The sequence below is a fragment of the Python bivittatus genome, unplaced genomic scaffold, assembly GCF_059951505.1.
Source record: "Python bivittatus isolate LINGU-HERP-01145 unplaced genomic scaffold, Pbiv_v1 ctg000840_np1212, whole genome shotgun sequence".
Lineage (NCBI taxonomy): Eukaryota > Metazoa > Chordata > Lepidosauria > Squamata > Pythonidae > Python > Python bivittatus.
In genome coordinates this window covers 39,733,998-39,751,774 of record NW_028277113.1, presented here as the reverse complement: position 1 = coordinate 39,751,774, position 17,777 = coordinate 39,733,998, and the positions used below count along the sequence as shown (strand labels likewise).

At 39.1% G+C, this 17,777-nt stretch overlaps 2 protein-coding genes across 4 annotated transcripts in view; one reads left to right on the top strand and one right to left on the bottom strand.

Moving 5' to 3' along the window:
* The window catches only part of TRAPPC8 (trafficking protein particle complex subunit 8), a 77,886-nt gene extending 75,030 nt beyond the window's left edge, over positions 1–2,856 (top strand). Inside the window, exon 31 of one of the 3 annotated variants that reach the window (XM_025173937.2) lies at positions 666–2,856. In XM_025173937.2, coding sequence (XP_025029705.1) covers positions 666–900 — 235 coding nt within the window. In that variant the 3' untranslated portion in view covers positions 901–2,856. The remainder of the gene's footprint in view (positions 1–665) is intronic. The other 2 variants (XM_007439427.4, XM_007439428.4) reach the window with 2 other exon arrangements.
* CATSPERD (catsper channel auxiliary subunit delta) lies at positions 2,594–7,418 on the bottom strand. The gene has a single exon (XM_025173936.2). It carries the CDS (start codon positions 4,904–4,906, stop codon positions 2,594–2,596), a length of 2,313 nt encoding a protein of 770 aa, XP_025029704.1. The 5' UTR covers positions 4,907–7,418.
* Positions 7,419–17,777: the final 10,359 nt, after the last annotated feature.

Below are 17,777 nucleotides of genomic sequence, written 5' to 3'. Positions count from 1 at the left end.
GTCGTAAAGCGAGATGTCATGTGACCACATTGCTTAGTGATTGCAATCCCAGCAGTCCTGGTTGCCATCATTAACCAAGAATTGCGGGTAGTTCGCTGAGGACCCACCCCAGTCCAAGCTATTCCAGGCTTGGTCCCTCCCAGCCTTGAGCCCCAGGTAAGGGACTGCCTCCAATTCCCCCCACCTGCCTATTCCCCCCCATCTCTGCCCCTTTTGGCTGCCCTGCACCCTGTCTTGCATGGTTCTGGGCCTGCTTGCTGCCCCACAAGATAGGGTGCAGGATGGCCAAAAGGGGGGGAGATAGGCAGGTGGGGGTAGTTAAAGTGCCCGTGCAGTTCTAAGTGTGGGCAGGCTGCCAAGCACCCAACTTTTGATCACATGACTGAGGGGGGTGCTGCAATGGTGTAACTTCAGACATGGGTCGCAAGTCCATTCAGCACTGTCATAACTTCGAACGGTTGCTGAACAAATGGTCATAAGCCAAGGACTACCAGTAATAGTTTTCCTAGAATTTTTCAGTTTATGGTTTTCTACTCAGTGGAAATGTTTTACAGAAAATTCTCAGTTAACATCCAGAAATGTTGTCATGAGGACCAATAATACATTGTTTACACCTGCGGTATAAGCAGAAAGAAAATGTGACTTCTCTGCTTTCTCTTTTCCAGTCCAGAAGCCCTTGAAACCCATGGTTCATTTACTTGGCTTGGGCAAACACAATACAAGCTTCAGCTAAAAGCTCACGAAATATCTAGCCTGCAGTTAAAGGCCTGCTTTGTTCATACTGGAGTGTATAATCTTGGAACCCCACGAATATTTGCTAAGCTTTCAAATCAGGTTACTTTATTTGAAACAAGTCAACAGAATTCAGTGCCAGCCCTCATTATTATCAACGGTATTTGACTTATGGTTTGTTTTAAAAACAAAACAAAAAAGTACTGTTATTTCTTTGAAACTGCAACCTTGGCATATAACCTGTTAAAAAGTTGTAGATAAAACTCTCACATAATATGATTACATGCCTATTTCTGTTTCTGAATACCAGGCATATTGGATTCCAGTTTCTTTCTTTTTAAAAATGTTTCATAAGTTAAATGGAAATAACCACATAACTTTTAAGACTCTTCATAACAAAACTGGGAAATCCTTGGACACCTTTACTGCTGAGAAAAAATTTACAGCATGTGTTAATATTTGTGGCTGTATTAGATGGCAATTTAGGAAAAAGTTCCTTGTTGGCTTTTTTTGGTTAAGCCATAGATTGATAATTATATCATGTTGTTTCTGTGAAGTTAGTAGGATCCAATTTTTTTCCAGTCCAATTCTTCTTTTTTTCATTTTCACTTTTTAAAAAGGTGAATTTGAGACTTTCCTCATATACTGATAAGCAATTCTCATTGCAATTGCGTATATAAGTCCACTTAATATTCTACAATTTTGAAAGCAGTTTGAATATTTTCTCATTCATCTCAGTACAAAATGCACTGTTTCAAACAAAGAAATGTTTTGTCATTTAAGTTCATTCACTTTATTATGTAACTAGAGCAATTCAGTTGATCTGTTTTTTTAAAGAAAGTTAAGCTTTTCAAGAAATGTATTATATTTATAACAAATGTGCTGTAAATAAAATAAAATGTGCATCATATTCACTACACTCCCCACACTTTTTTTTTTTTTTTTACTCTGTGAAATGAAGGTATTAGGATGTTCAAACATTTTCTGTACAGAATAACTTATTTCAGTGATCAGTGTCCAACCTGAAACACATATACTTATAAGTTCAGGTTTTGAGGTGGGGAAAGTGGGGAAAAAAATAATGCCACTGTCAGCCATTAAAAAGGAAGTAGAAATAAAATTATAACATTTACCTAAGTTATGAACATAAACTTGTGATTGCAGTGTGTTATTCCCACTTGGTACCTACCAGGCTCTCTTTGCTACCTGATTTTTTTTTTTAATTCTCTTAACAAAGAAACTAGCATGCTGCAACACAAAGCATTAGGCTCTAGCAACTACCACCAATTTTGTAATAGGATTGTGTGTGTGCAAGCCACAACAGCTGGATCAACATAGGGGCCTAATTAGGATACCTTCTTAGGTTCACACAGATCTTAATACAGACGGCTTCTCTGCACCATAGATGTGTGTGCATAAACCTTTGTAGTGTTGGGCCACCATTCCCTCCTAATGAACGTTTGGAAGAGGAAGCATATGCCTATAGAAATTCATATCCAACCATAATGAAGTTGAAAGTATTTGAAATTCAGATATGCCTGGAATATGGCTACATGTTTACAGAAAGCTACTAATTATTTACTGTATAGAATTAGAAAAATACCCAAACTTCTCATCTTCAATTATTACCAATAGGCCTGAAGAGAGATGGTTATTCCTATCACCATTAATGTAATAAATACTCTTGAAAATAATTTGATGAAGTGAGAGAAAGACACATACATACATGCATACATATAAACTTACCATTAATTACAGTATATTCCTATTTCAAAGCCAGTGACCAAAACAAAAAATCCTAGTCAGTATAATTAAACCCACATTTATTGTTCTACATGGTGGTGAAATGCTATGACTAAACTTATTTCATTCTTGCATTCTCCTGCAGTAATTTAGGAAAATAATAAACCATTAGAATTGTACCAAATATGAGAACAAGAAAACTAATCAGTGCTTTTCCAGCATTGACCTCAGATTTTGGGAGTGCTCCGTGAACATACACACTGACAATTGTGCTAAGGTTACAGTAGCTATATAAGCTATCTACAACAATAACTCTGAAGACATAAAAGCCATTGTACTGTGGAAAAAGTATTCTATTTCTTTCATTCCTGTTTAAAACTTGGTACTTTGAAGAAAGTGATGGTAAAGTTTTGTTTCCTCTGGGCTTCTTGCAACTCACATAATTATATCTAGACCATGCCATTTCTGGTATTGCATCAGGCTCTTGTAATAGTTTGGTCCAGTTCTGGGCCTCTGACAAACAATTGGCCTCTGCTTCAGTCAAGAGATAATCGTAATTGTGCATTCCATTGATTTCATACAGTACAAAATCAGCAGAAACGTATTCCAGAAATTTATCATTGTCCCATAGTTCAATATCTGGAAGCCACGGTTTATTGTAATATAAGAGAAGAGGACATCCCCAAGAGAGATAGTTATAGGTCACATTAAGATCTTCCTGTTCTAAATTTTTTCTGCCAAAGAATAAGGGATCGTATAGTTTCTTATCAATTGAATAAACAAAATTCTGTAGTAGTCTTGGCTCAAAGAGACCTTTGCTGCAAGCTGTTGTAGTCATTAAAATTCTGATGTGTTTCTTAGGTGGACACTCCACTGCAATAAGAGCTGTCAATGGATGCATGTCAATGCAGAATATCCCTTTGTTGTAGATGTCCACAGTAACAGATGATATCTTCCTTAAGAGTGATGTAGTCTGTGTTTCTTGAATCATACTTGCTAATTGTTGCTCTTGTAATTGAATTTGCAAGCTGTATTTAGTGTTTCCATCAAAGGTATAGCCATCCTCCACAATGTGTGCCTCGAATGCCAGCACATGTGGATTGCTCAGAGTTACATATGGATAGGCACCAGTTCCTGGCTTCGGTACAAATGTGGCATTAAAATGAAGAAGCTGCTTTGTATCAATATAATACATCCTGTTATGGAAATCACCAGTGAGGATCTCCATTGGACAGGATTGCAATGGTGGCTGCACACTCATCAGCCTAGCCTGGATGTTGATGATGCATTTATGAAAATGATAATATTCAGATATATTGCTGGGAAATGGACGGATGATGCTAAGCGTTCCAGTATTTTCAAATAACATAGCTTCACAAGAGTCATGGGATAAGGAAATATTTTTTTCCCCAAGATGTACCATTTGGCTAGAGACCATGTCCAGGTTTCCGTAGAAAAGCTGAGACTTGGTGAGGGCCGCAATCTCATTGTAGGTGGCAGCTATAAAGCAAATATCTCTTGGGAGAGAGTTATTAGGATAGCTGTTTGTGGGAAGTACAGTAACAATATCTGTTGTCAGTCCATCATTTGAGGAGCTCATAAATGCTTCCTTGGTCCATATTATGATAAAACCTCTCATGCCAGGGGGAAGTATGCTTTCAACTCTCTGATCTTTTGGGAAGTCTAAGTTAAAGGGTGTTCCTGTTCCATTTTTCATGGATTCAACATCTCCATATGTGAAGTATGCAATTTTGGAATGACTGGCATCGTTGAGGAGCATTCCGATATCTGCTGAGGAAGCAAAAACATAGACCCCATGTAGAATGCCATCCCTCAGTGGCCTACTTTTTAAAGGTGCAAATGTGTAGGCCCCGTCTTCTGAATAAAAGATTTCACTGTTGCTAGCCAAATTGCCCGTGTCAAATGCCAGAACGAGTTTATTGATCTTGTCACAGGCAGGATCTTCTAGAGCAAAACAGCAGTCGTAGCTGGCAAGTTCAGTAACTGGACTAGTAATCCCCTTTGACTGCACCCATGCCTTCCATGTCCTGTAGAGATAGATAAAGACGTTTCCATTCACTACTAGCACAATATGAGATGTCTGCACAAATACAGCAGCGCTAACAATGGCAGGTGGATTTGTATGACTGCTGGGGATGGTTAGAGGAAGAATGGTGCTCTCAAACAAATCATCACTGATGAATAATCTTTCACCAAGGTAAACAGCTGGGGAAATACCACTGAAAAATTGATTTCCACATGGGTGGTGTAATATAAGAGGGTAATTGTGGCTGAAATTAAGCAGCAAACCTGTTAGTGGCGGGACCAAATGGTGAGGAACTGAATAAATCACTTGCTCGTAGCTGCATGGCCAGGAGTCAGCCGCCATAATTGGGCACAGCCAAAATTTCACTAACAGGGACAATAACATGGTGTTGCTCCTTTAGTCAGTTTGAACGTAATGCACAAGGGCATAATGTCACTTCCATTGTTTCCGTTGAGGTTCCATTTGCAACGGTTGCTCTGGGAGGTGGTTCTAGAAGGCAGTTGGCAGACTATGGCTCTGAGGGGGAGGGGTACCAAAAAGAGGCCTGCAATTCTCTTGGGCAAAATGGCAGCCTTGTGGTGCTAAATGTGCTCTTACTGGAGATAAGGAGTCTTTTATAATATTAAGATTTTAAAGATACATATTTAAAAGTTAGAAATGAAAAAATTTGAAATACCAAATATAAAGAAAAGGAAAAGAAAAGGTGAGGTAAAGTAAAAGAAAAAAGATATGAAAGATAGATAACTTCCAATCTATCTCTGGTCTTAGAAATAATAAGGCTATCAGATAAGGAGTCATCCTTCGCCGAATAGCCTCCAAGACATTTTGCCTCAGAATCCACAGTCTTTGATCAGGCTGGCTGAGAATTATAGAGATGGTCATACAGTATTGGAAGGGATCAGTTGTGGAAGGGTTCTGCATATCTCCATCAAGGTCATCTCCCTTACTCTCTACAAGTTTGCACATGAACAGGCAATCTGCTGTCCCCATTACCAATCCCTATCCTGCTTCTACTGCATCAATCTAAGTCACTGCTGAATGGTGTTGCTCTGATATGTGAGTGTATCACTTGTTATAGGCATGGCATTTTCTTCTCTGGCTTTGCTGCTATCTTCCTTTGGCATGCCATTAGCCAAACAGGGACGATATCATTCAGAGGACTGTAGCAGAATAGCTAGGCTCTGACTTCAGGACTTTCCCTATCTTCTTTAGCCAGGTTTCTATGTTGCTGCTCTTCCCCCACTCCAAAAAAATTGGCCTCTACTTCAGTGAAGAGACAGTCATGCTTTTGTATTGCTTTCATTCCAAGCGGTACAAAAGTAGCAGGAATGTATGCCACAAATTTGCCATTATTGCTTAAGAATTCAAGTACTGGAATCCATGTTTTGTCATAATGCAAGAGAAGAGGATATACCCCAAAATCATGATAGGTTGGACTGCTATTGTAGAAACAGTCTGCTCTTGTGATCCAAGCAAGTTGAAACCCTTGCCCCCATTTTTCTTCCATGGTCCCTTCCATGATAGCCAATTCTCTATCCCTTTAACATTCTTCATGAATAGAAATAAATTCTCACCTTCAGATAGATGCTGCATGCCTCCTCTTGCAGGATCAGCTGTTACAAATAGAATTTGTAGAATCTGACTAAATATGTTTTTAGCCAGTTGGTATCTCAATTGGAAGAAAAACATGTATATCCTGTGCTGCTGATGTTTTCTGACCAGTTCTCTTTCATTTTGTAGTTTTATCCTTTTTTTTTCCTTTTCAGGATTTTCTTTTATTTCTCTCTTTATTTTTCTCTTTTATTTGTATTATATTTGTGTTTTAGTGTGTGTGTGTGCGCAGACATGACTCCATTGACTTTTTTTACTTTTTCAACATACAGATATTTGATCTTTTTTTCAACAATATTGATAGATAAAGGGCATATAATATAACAAATATCAAACATCATTTACATTTTGTAGTCCATTGCCTAATTTAAATAAACACAAATTCAAATTTCAAATGTAGAAAAAGTTAGTGTACTTCTACATGTATCACTACCTCAAATACCTAAAATTAGAATTAGGTGCACCAGATCAGGTACAATTGATTAGAATATTGTTAGAGAACATCTGGGAGGAACTTGTCTTATTGAAACCTCAGACATTTAGTTTGATTTGCTCTCTCTTGTTGAAGGGGATGGTGTCACCATACCTAGATTGAAAGAGCTTCCTGAGGCCTTCAGAAAGAAGGTTATAGATGCCTAGGAGTCTGGGAAGGGCTTTAAAAAGATCGTCAAACAATTGGAGATCGATTATTCCACTGTCTGGAAGATCATCTACAAGTGGAGAAAATTTCAAACAACTGCCAAGTTGCCCAGCCCAGGCATGCAAGATGCTGAAAGAAGTGTCTAAGAACCCCAGAATTTCATCAGTGACCTACAGGTAGCTCTCACCACTACCAATGTCAAGGTGCATGAGTCTACCATTAGAAACTGCACAAATTATATAAAAATGATGGTTAACTTATCAGGAATTATTAATACAAGATAAGGAAGAAATGAAGATGAAGACAGAACAGTGACAGAAGGACATTCTTTTCAATGGTTTTCTTATATCAGATGAAAGAGAGGTTTAATATGGACAAAAAAAGGACAGTTGGAATTGAGAAGAAAACCGGATTTGAAATAGTTATGTACAAATGATGATCACATAACAGCTAAAATGTAGAAATCATTTCTAAGGTTTGAGCAGGATAAACAGGTTAAAGACTGTATGGTGAAATGGGCTGCAAACTTTGATTATAATATAACTATGGATATATGGGAGAAAATGTGGGAAACTGGTGTTAAATTTACATTGTGTCATAATTAAAGAGAAAAAATTTATAAAATGATATACCAATGGTATATGACATGGGCTAAATTGTCTAAAATATATAAAGGAATATCAAGTGTTGGAAGTGTTGGAAGTGTGAAAAGGAAGAGGGGACTTCTGATCATGCATGGTGGACTTGTGAAAAAGCAAAGGAATTTTGTGTGCAAATTCATACAATGATGTAAAATATACTGTGGATTAATATTATGATGAAACTAGGATTATTTTTATTGGGCTTCATGGATCCTGAACTAGAAAAGAAATATGGGAAACTAATATTGTATATGGTAACTGTGGCAAAATTATTGTATGCACAAAGATGGAAGAATAATGAAATACCCACCATGGAGGACTGGATTATAAAATTGACAGAGCTTGTGGAAATGGCAAAGCTGACCAGTTTGGTCAGGGAAAAAATGATTAAGACTTTTTAAAAGAGTGGAAACCTCATATGGATTTTTTTGCTGAAAGCAGAAAAGACAGAACTAAAGATGTATAGGTTTGGGGATTACAAAAGGTTAAAGAGGGAAGAGAAAGCGTAAGATAGCAATTACTTGATAGAAAGAAGGGAGGAAGTCAAAATTCTATCCTTTTTTTTTTTTTACTTCTTTCCTAATTCTTTTCTAATTTTCTTTTTTATTTTTCTTTTCATTTTTATACTTTTATTGTATTGTAAAACTCTAATAAAATATTTTTTAAATGAATTCTTCATTGTATCAGAGGATGCTTGAGGATAATGTGAGACAATCTGTCAGAAGACTGAAGCGGAACCAAAAGTGGACCTCGCAATATGACAATTACCATAAACATTCCAGTAAATCCGCCAAGAAATGGTTGGAAGAAAAGAAAAAAGAAAAGAAAAAAAGAGAGGAGAGGAGAGGAAGAAAGGAAAGGAAAGGAAAGGAAAGGAAAGGAAAGGAAAGGAAAGGAAAGGAAAGGAAAGGAAAGGAAAGGAAAGGAAAGGAAAGGAAAGGAAAATGGAGGGTTCTGGAATGGCCAAGTCAAAGCTCAGATCTAAATCCCATGGGGGTGCTGTGGGGTGATTTGAAATGGGTTGTGCATGCAAGAAACCGCTCAAATATTGCACAGCTGAAAAAATTCTGCCCAGAGCAGTGGGAAAAGTTCCTCCCAGTTGATGTTAGAGACTGGTAGACAGCTATAAGAAATGCTTACTTGAGGTTGTTTCTGTAAAGGAGGCAATACCTGGTATTAGAACCAAGGGTGTACTTACTGTGTCCACAAAAGGAAATGGCATGTTTGTTAATTTTTTGTTGAATAAATGATGGCAAAGTCAATTTTTCATAGTTTTTAAATTTTAATTATATCACCTTTATCTTTATATACTTTGAGTGAATGTAAAATATTGATTACTGATTTACCATTTAAGCAATGACAGAAGGATATAACTAAATTTATCTGGCAAGATAAAAAACTGTGAATTCAATATAAGGTGTTGCAAGATGCTAAAGAAAGAGGAGCCTTGCCTGATTTCAAATTGTAGTTTGCCACTTGTTTAGTTTGGTTGAAAGAATGGGTGTTGCTGAGAAATAGCAGATTATTGAATTTGGAAGAACATGAATTGAGATTTGAGTGTCACAGCTATTTATGGTATGATAAAGTTAAGGTTAATGTAGATTTAAGAATCACTTTATTAGACATGCCATTCTGAGAATTTGGAATAGATATAAACCTAGATGGTGTCCAAAAATACCCCTATGATTATCTCCACAAGAAGCATTTTATAGGAAAGCAGTGACAGAAGGATATAACTAAATTTATCTGGCAAAATAAGAAATGGTTAACTTATGGCAATATTCTTGATATTCACCAAGGAGAAATTAAAATAAAATCAAGAGAGGATTTGACATCACAAGGACATTCATGCACTCGTTTTCATATGTACAGCTTGGAGAAAGATTCAAAGTTGAGAAAAGACATGGTTTTGAAGGAAACAAAGCTGTTTTTGAAACTGAATTGTGTACTAATAATGAACATCTTATTGCTAAAATGTATAAGCTTTTGTTGAGATTTGAAACAGAAGATGAACAAGATAAAGATTGTATGATAAAATGGGCTAAAGTTTGGATACAATATACAAATGGAACAATGGAAAAATATGTGGACGAAAGGGTTAACATTTCCACTGTGTTACAACTTGAAGGAAAATTTCTATAAAATGATGTATAGATGGTATTTGTCACTGGAAAGATTATCAAAAATGTTTAAAGGGGTTTCAAACTTATGTTGGAAATGTGAATGACAAGAAGAGACTTTTTACCATCTTTGGTGGACATGTAATAAAGCTAAAAAATTTTGGACTCAAATTCACATATTAATTCAGAATATTTTGAAGGTTAATATATAGTCAAAACCATATGCCTGAAACTGAGCAAACTCAGGGAGGCAGTGAAGGACAGGAAGGCTTGGCACGATATGGTTCATGGGGTCATAAAGAGTTGGACACGACTTAACGACTGAACAACAAAATAATCAAAAACAGAGACTTTCCTTTGGGATTGATGGATAAACAATTGGAAAGAGCTCATGGACCTTTGTTTTTATGTATGCTAACTGTAGCTAGACTTTTATAAGCTGAAAGGTGGAAAGTCTTGACATTACCTACAATGGAAGAATGGATGTTGAAGCTGATGGAGTTAGCCAAGATGGCAAAATTGACAGCTTTGCTTAGAGAAAAACATTGACTAACTTTATTGCCAATTGGAAGCCCCTTTTGGATTTTCTGCAGGAGGCAGAAAAAAAATGAAATTATGATATATGGATTTGATGATTAGTTAATAGATTATACAAAATATGTATGTTAAGATGTAGTTTTAGAGTAAGAGGTTATTATATGATTTATCTACATCTGCTGTATAAGAAGTTGGAAGTTATTCTTTTTGTAATTTTTTCTTTTCCTTTACTTTCCATCACTTTTGTATTCTTTCTCTATCTCTAACTCTCTTGTTCTCTACTTTTCTCCTTGATTATTAGTTCTTGTTTGCTTTTACCTTTATGCTTTTTATAACTTAATAAAGTTCTTATAAAAAAGAAAAGAAAAGAAAGTGAGGGTTTGAGCGAACCTAGTGTCCTTTAAAAGGCTGTGCTGCGGTTGCAAGCACGCTGTCTCTCCCTCGTTCTCCAACTGCTCTACCCATAAGAAGAGTGCAAGACTTCAATTCCCATGGTCTCTTCATGAGGAACAGCTGTCCAGGGTGCAGGTTAAGGCTACTATGGCTAGAAACCAGGAGACTGTGAGTTCTAGTCCTGCCTCAGGCATGAAGCCAGCTGGGTGACTTTGGGCCTGACACTCTCTCTCAGCCCTGGGAAGCAGGCAAAGGTAAACCACTTTCCAAAAACCTGGCCAAGAAAACTGCAGGGACTAGTCCAGGCAATCACCAGGAATCAACACTGACTTAAGGAACTAAAAAAAAAAGGGGGGGGGGTGAACCAAAGCATTGGGAGATAGATGCAACAGTCTCTTTTATTGGTATGTACAACTACAGTGATCGCTGGGCTTCTGGAGAAAAGAATGCCAAATAGGCAAGGTTGTGATAAAAGTGAAGCCACCTTTCAGTCAAGTTCATATTACCAATATCTTCAAGACAAATGATAAAAAATTGACACAGGAACAAGAAACAGACTAGGGAAGTAGTTGAATGAGAGGGAGTATTAAGGAGAAGAGTGCCATCATACAAGCTATCAACTAAAAGGATTCTTCAATAGACTTTGTTGCCCTAACCCTTCGGCGCTCGGCTTTTTTTATGGTCCAGCTCTCACAGCCATACATTACTACTGGAAAAACCATAGCTTTGACTATGCGGATCTTTGTCGGCAAGGTGACGTCTCTGCTTTTTAATATGCTATCTAGGCTTGCCATAGCTTTCCTCCCAAGGAGCAAGCGTCTTTTAATTTCATGGCTGCAGTCTCCGTCTGTGGTGATCTTGGAGCCCAAATAAATGAAGTCTGTTACTGCTTCCATTTCTACCCCTTCTATTTGCCAGGAATTGATGGGTCCAGATGCCATGATCTAGGACAGGAAGGCCTGGCGCAATATGGTTCATGGGGTCACGGAGAGTCGGACACGACTTAACGACTAAACAACAACAACAACAACGATGCCATGATCTTAGTTTTTTTAATGCTGAGTTTCAAGCCAGCTTTTGCACTCTCCTCTTTCACCCTCATCAAGAGGCTCTTTAGTTCTTCTTCACTTTCTGCCATTAGGGTGGTATCGTCCGCATATCTGAGGTTGTTGATGATTCTCCCTGCAATCTTAATTCCGGCTTGTGATTCTTCCAGCCTGGCATTTCTCATGATGTACTCTGCATATAGGTTAAATAAGCAGGGTGACAGTATACAGCCTTGTCGTACACCTTTCCCTATTTTGAACCAATCGGTTGTTCCATGACCGGTTCTAACTGTTGCTTCTTGGCCCACATACAGATTTCTCAGGAGACAGGTAAGGTGGTCTGCTACTCCCATCTCTTTAAGAATTTGCCACAGTTTGTTGTGATCCACACAATCAAAGGCTTTTGCATAGTCAATGAAGCAGAAGTAGATATTTTTCTGGAACTCTCGTGCTTTCTCCATGATCCAGCGAATGTTGACGATTTGATCTCTAGTTCCTCTGCCTCTTCGAAACCCAGCTTGTACATCCGGTAGTTCTCGGTTCATGTATTGCTGAAGCCTAGCTTGTAGGATTTTGAGCATAACCTTGCTAGCATGTGAAATGAGTGCAATTGTGCGATAGTTTGAGCATTCTTTGGCATTGCCCTTCTTTGGAATTGGAACATAAACTGACCTTTTCCAATCCCTTGGCCACTGTTGCGTTTTCCAAACTTGCTGGCATATTGAGTGCAGCACTTTAACACCATCATCTTTTAGTATTTTAAATAACTCAGCTGGAATACTGTCATCTCCACTAGCTTTGTTGTTAGCAATGCTTCCTAAGGCCCACTTGACTTCACTCTCTAGGATGTCTGGCTCAAGGTCAGTGATCACACCAGCGTGGACATCAGGGACATTAAGATCTTTCTTATATAGTTCTTCTGTGTATTCTTGCCACCTCTTCTTAATCTCTTCTGCTTCTGTTAGGTCCCTGCCTTTTTTGTCCTTTATCATGCCCATCTTTGCACTAAACGTTCCTTTCATATCTCCAATTTTCTTGTAGAGATCTCTAGTCTTCCCCATTCTATTGTTTTCCTCAATTTCTTTGCATTGTTCATTTAAGAAGGCCTTCTTATCTCTCCTTGCTATTCTCTGGAAATCTGCATTCAGTTGCTTATATCTTTCCCTTTCACCCTTGCTTTTCGCATTCCTTCTTTCCACAGCTATTTGTAAAGCCTCATCAGACAGCCATTTTGCTTTCTTGCATTTCTTTTTCTTTGGGATGGTTTTAGTTGCTGCCTCCTGTACAATGTTATGGACCTCCGTCCATAGTTCTTCAGGCACTCTGTCTACCAAATCTAATCCTCTAAATCTATTCATCACCTTCACTGTATACTCACAAGGAATATGATCTAAGTCATACCTGAGTGGTCTAGTGGTTTTCCCTACATTCTTCAATTTAAGCCTAAATTTTGCAGTAAGAAGCTCATGATCTGAGCCACAGTCAGCTCCTGGTCTTGTTTTTGCTGTCTGTATAGAGCTTCTCCATCTTTGGCTGCAAAGTATATAATCAATCTGGTTTCGGTATTGACCATCTGGTGATGTCCATGTGTAGAGTCGTCTCTTGTGTTGTTGGAAAAGAGTGTTTGCTATGACTAGCTTGTTCTCTTGACAGAACTCTATTAGCCTTTGCCCTGCTTCATTTTGTACTCCAAGGCCAAACTTGCCTGTTATTCCGATTACTCCTTGACTTCCTACTTTAGCATTCCAATCCCCTATGATGAAAAGGACATCTTTTTTTGGTGCTAGTTCTAGAAGGTGTTGTAGGTCTTCATAGAAGCGGTCAACTTCAGATTCTTCAGCATCAGTGGTTGGGGCATAGACTTGGATGACTGTGTTGTTGAATGGTTTGCCTTGGATACGCACTGAGATCATTCTGTCATTTTTGAGGTTGTGCCCCATTACTGCCTTTCCCACTCTCTTATTGACTATGAGTGCAACTCCATTTCTTCTAAGGGTTTCTTGGCCACAGTAGTAGATATAATGGTCACCCGAATTAAATTCACCCATTCCCGTCCATTTCAGTTCACTGATTCCCAAGATGTCGATGTTCAATCTTGTCATCTCATGTTTGACCACATCCAGCTTGCCTTGGTTCATAGATCTTACATTCCAGGTACCTATACAATATTGTTCTTTACAGCATCGGACCTTCTTTTCGCTTCCAGATACATCCACAGCTGAACGTCCTTTCGGCTTTGGCCCAGCCGCTTCAATCTTTCTGGAGCTACTTGGAATTACCCTCCGCTCTTCCCCAGTAGCATATTGGACACCTTCCGACCTGAGGGGCTCATCTTTCGGCGTCATATCTTTTAGCCTTTTAACATTGTCCATGGGGTTTTCTTGGCAAGGATACTGGAGTGGGTTGCCATTTCCTTCTCCAGTGGACCACATTTTGTCAGAACTCTCTGTCATGACCTGTCCGTCTTGGGTGGCCCTGCACGGTATAGCTCATGGCTTCACTGAGTTACGCAAGCCCCTTCGCCACGACAAGGCAGTGATCCATGAAGGGGAAAGTGAAGATTAAACCCTTCGAAATAGGCTATTTTTTTCATTTTTTCATTAGAGAGCAGAGTTGTTATAAATACAACAACATAATCTGACATAGTTCATAGTTCAACAGATGTTCTTGTCTAAGCACCAGTTTTCTTATCAGCTAATAAGTTAGTTTCTAAGTACACCATTTTGATGAAATTAAGCTGCTATTCCCAAACAATAGAGAACATTTGTAATTTTTTTGTGTATTACATATACCCATGTCATATAACTCACAGCATACCTCAGCTAGCTGTGACATAGGGTCACAGACAACTGTTATCAAACATTCTTAAGAGATAAGGCACAAAGAAGATAGCTGCACTTTATTTAGAGAAAGACTTCAAATTAATGATATTTTTACAAGTCCTGTTAAAAGTGCTCTAAAAATAACCTAAGTTAAATCTAGTTAATATGTTACATTCTTTAACTTAATGTATTATTAGATGTTAACTCTTAAGCAAAACTCTAAGCAAAATGGCTTGACCATTGTTAAAAAAAATAAACTTTTGACCCAGATAGCTAGAGTTTCATAGTCCTTCATGCACAAATATTTTGACTCCAAAGATTTGCAAATCAGTCAGTGTTTCTTGATTTAATAAGTATCACTGTAAATCAATATGCTGTGTGTTTTGCCTGTGTCACATTCACTATTTCTTACCTATTCATGCTCTGAATATTTAATTATTTCTTATTTACTTTATTTTGGTTTGAGAGAGATGAGTTACAATTTTTAAATACTTTAAATTTTTAAATAAGTAATTCCACAAAAGCAAAATCAACCATTATTTTAAATGGCATTTTGATTTAACTTTTATTTAGGCTTAGGTTATGAGTTATATAAAAATAACTGATTAAACTTACTGGATAATCAGACTCACATTTACCTGGTTGCCAAGGTTTTACTGATCTTTGACACTGACATGGAGCTAACCTAGATAGAATTCAATCTTAATGTCCTATGATGTGAATTATATCACAAATAGGATAATGTCAAAATCTTGGGAGAATGAGTGACAGTTCTTGGTCATTGTTTTATTGTTTATTGCAATCAATTCGCAGTCAATGTGGCAAACATAACTACAAAGACACTAGACAAATGATATAACAAAAAATATGTAACACATCATCCAACTATGAGGACTATAGAAGCTATCTAAAATATATTACTTGGTCAAAGCCTAAAATCAAATAATAAAGTTGTTAGCGTTGTCCTAAAACAAAACGAAATGAAATGAAATGTTGCTTTCCCTTAGGATCATGGTTGGGCATACTTATGCAATAAAAATGAATACATTTGTCTTTGACATTATAAATGAAACAAAACAGCACAATTAACAATCCAGAGGATGCTATAGCTTTGGTGAGCACCAAACGTCAACTGGCAGTGGATTTTCACAGCCGCAGAACAAAATTTAGCCCTTGAGCAGGTAACATTGGTCCCGATGTTTGCCTGAAGAAGTAAGATATATACTTCATCTTCTCTCTGTGGTAGATCCTTTAGAAGAGATGGGATTAGAGTGGCATGTAAGTTGCAGTACAGTAAAATATGCTGTATTGAGACCACAGAAGCAGAGACATTCTGGTGATCCCGATCCTCAATAATGAGAGACAGGTAACAGAGAGTGCAAATATTGTCAAGTTGGAGCTTTCTGACAGGTGACATACATTTCATTCAAGATTATATTATCTTTTATTATAGAGCAGTGTTTCTCAACCTTGGAAACTTTAAGATATGTGGATTTCAACTCCCAGAATTCCCCAGCCAGCCACTCCCCTTGCCTTCTCTCATCTCTGACCCCCTCACATGGCCAGTTATTTTTTCTCCTGCTTCCTCTTCTCTTCCATCTCACACCTGCTCCTTATGCCTCTCCAAACTATTGTCTTCCTTGGGCATGCTCACCCACCCTTCTACATTTCACACATTGCTGTATCCCTGTCAGGGTTCATTATCACTTCCAGGTTGTCTCCTGACAAGAAAGTCCTAGCTGAAGGAATCATCTAAACAGGAGAGCAGGAATGAAGAAAATGTAAATGTCATGCTCATTGACAGCTGCCTAAATTTAAAGTGATTCTTTTCCAAGGATGATTTTCAGAGTTCATTTTAGCAAGAGTTATTGCGATAGATGGGATGGGATTACAAGAATTCTAGCAAGTGAACTACAGGTAGTCCTCAGCTTAAAACGGTAATTGGGACTGGAATTTCCATCACTAAGTGATGTGGTCGTAAAGTGCAATGTCACATGAGCACATAGCTTAGCAATAGCAATCCTGGTACTCCCCGTTGCCATCGTTAACCAAATTCCACCAGTTGTTAGCTGAGGACCCACCCCAATCCAAGCCATTCTGGGCTTGGTCCCTCCCAGCCCTGAGCCTCGGTAAGGTAATGGACTGCCTCCTCTTCAACTCCCCCCACCCAGCTGTCTCCCTTCCCATCTCTGCCCCTTTGGCTGCTCTGCACCCTGCCTGGTGGGGCAGCAAGCAGCCCCAGAACTGCATGGCTCTGGGGCTGCTTGCCCTGCTGCAGCTCAGGGGCTTCTTGTTGCACTGCAGCTCTGGGGCTGCAGGAAGCCCCTCAGCTGCAGTGCAGTGCAACGTTGCAGCTGCCCCTGGAAGCCTCAGCTGCCCAAGCAGTGCAGCATGAAGCTGCAGCACCCTGGGAAACCCCAGCAGCATGGTGTGAAGCCGCCACACACTGGGAAGTCACAGTCACTCCAGCCCAGTCCCAGCTGTGGTCACCCTTGCCACCCTGCACTCTAAGGCCCCTGCCACCCTGTGTTCTGCCACCCCAGCTGACCTTCACCTTCTTCTTGCTCCTGCTGCTGAAAAGGTGTGCCCACCCTGGCCCTTCACAAGGCAGCTGCTGGCCATGTGAGGCCATCTTCCCCAGGTCTCATGAGGAAACTGCCATATGTGACCTTAGGAAGAAAGCCTCGTGTCACCAGAAGCTGCCTTGCAAAGGGCCAGGCCGGGCATGCTTGGTCAGCAGTGGGAGCAAGAAGACAGTGAAGGTCAGCTAGGGTGGCAGAGGCCATGGAGTTCAGGGGGTCAAAAAGGCATAGATGGGGGGGTGAGATAGATGAGCAGGGGGAGTTGAAGCACCCCTATGATCATAAGTGCAGGTGGGCTGCCAAACACCTGAATTTTGATCACATGACTGTGGGGGCACTGCAATGGCTGTAACTTCAGGGACTGGTCCTAAGTCCATTCAGTGCGACTGTAACTTCAAACAGTTGTGGAACAAATGGTCATAAGCTGAGGACTACCTAAATATCTATATAGAATGAATATATCCCTGTGTACAGGTGTGTCTGCTGGGGTGAAGTGGTGGTGATTCAAATAAGTCAGGATGATGGCTGCAATCAAGCAATTGAAGCCCCACCCTGTAGATGCCCTGTGTTCATCAGGACAGAGACTTTCTGATTCTCCTTCTAACAGCCTTCCAATGAACCAGCAAGGAGGCAGGTATCTTCACTGATAACGGAAATTTGCAGATGGCTGTCTCTTGAACCTCTATCCATTTGGGAACTAATTCTTATATTATATATGCAACTGTCTCCAAGAGATGAGATGAGGGAGTGAGAGAAAAGAAACTCCATGGTGGTGGCATTACAAAAATGTGCATAGGATTTGAAAGGTGATTGAGTTAAATTCTGTACTTTCTCTCCTGCCTACTCAGACACTATCTCTTATG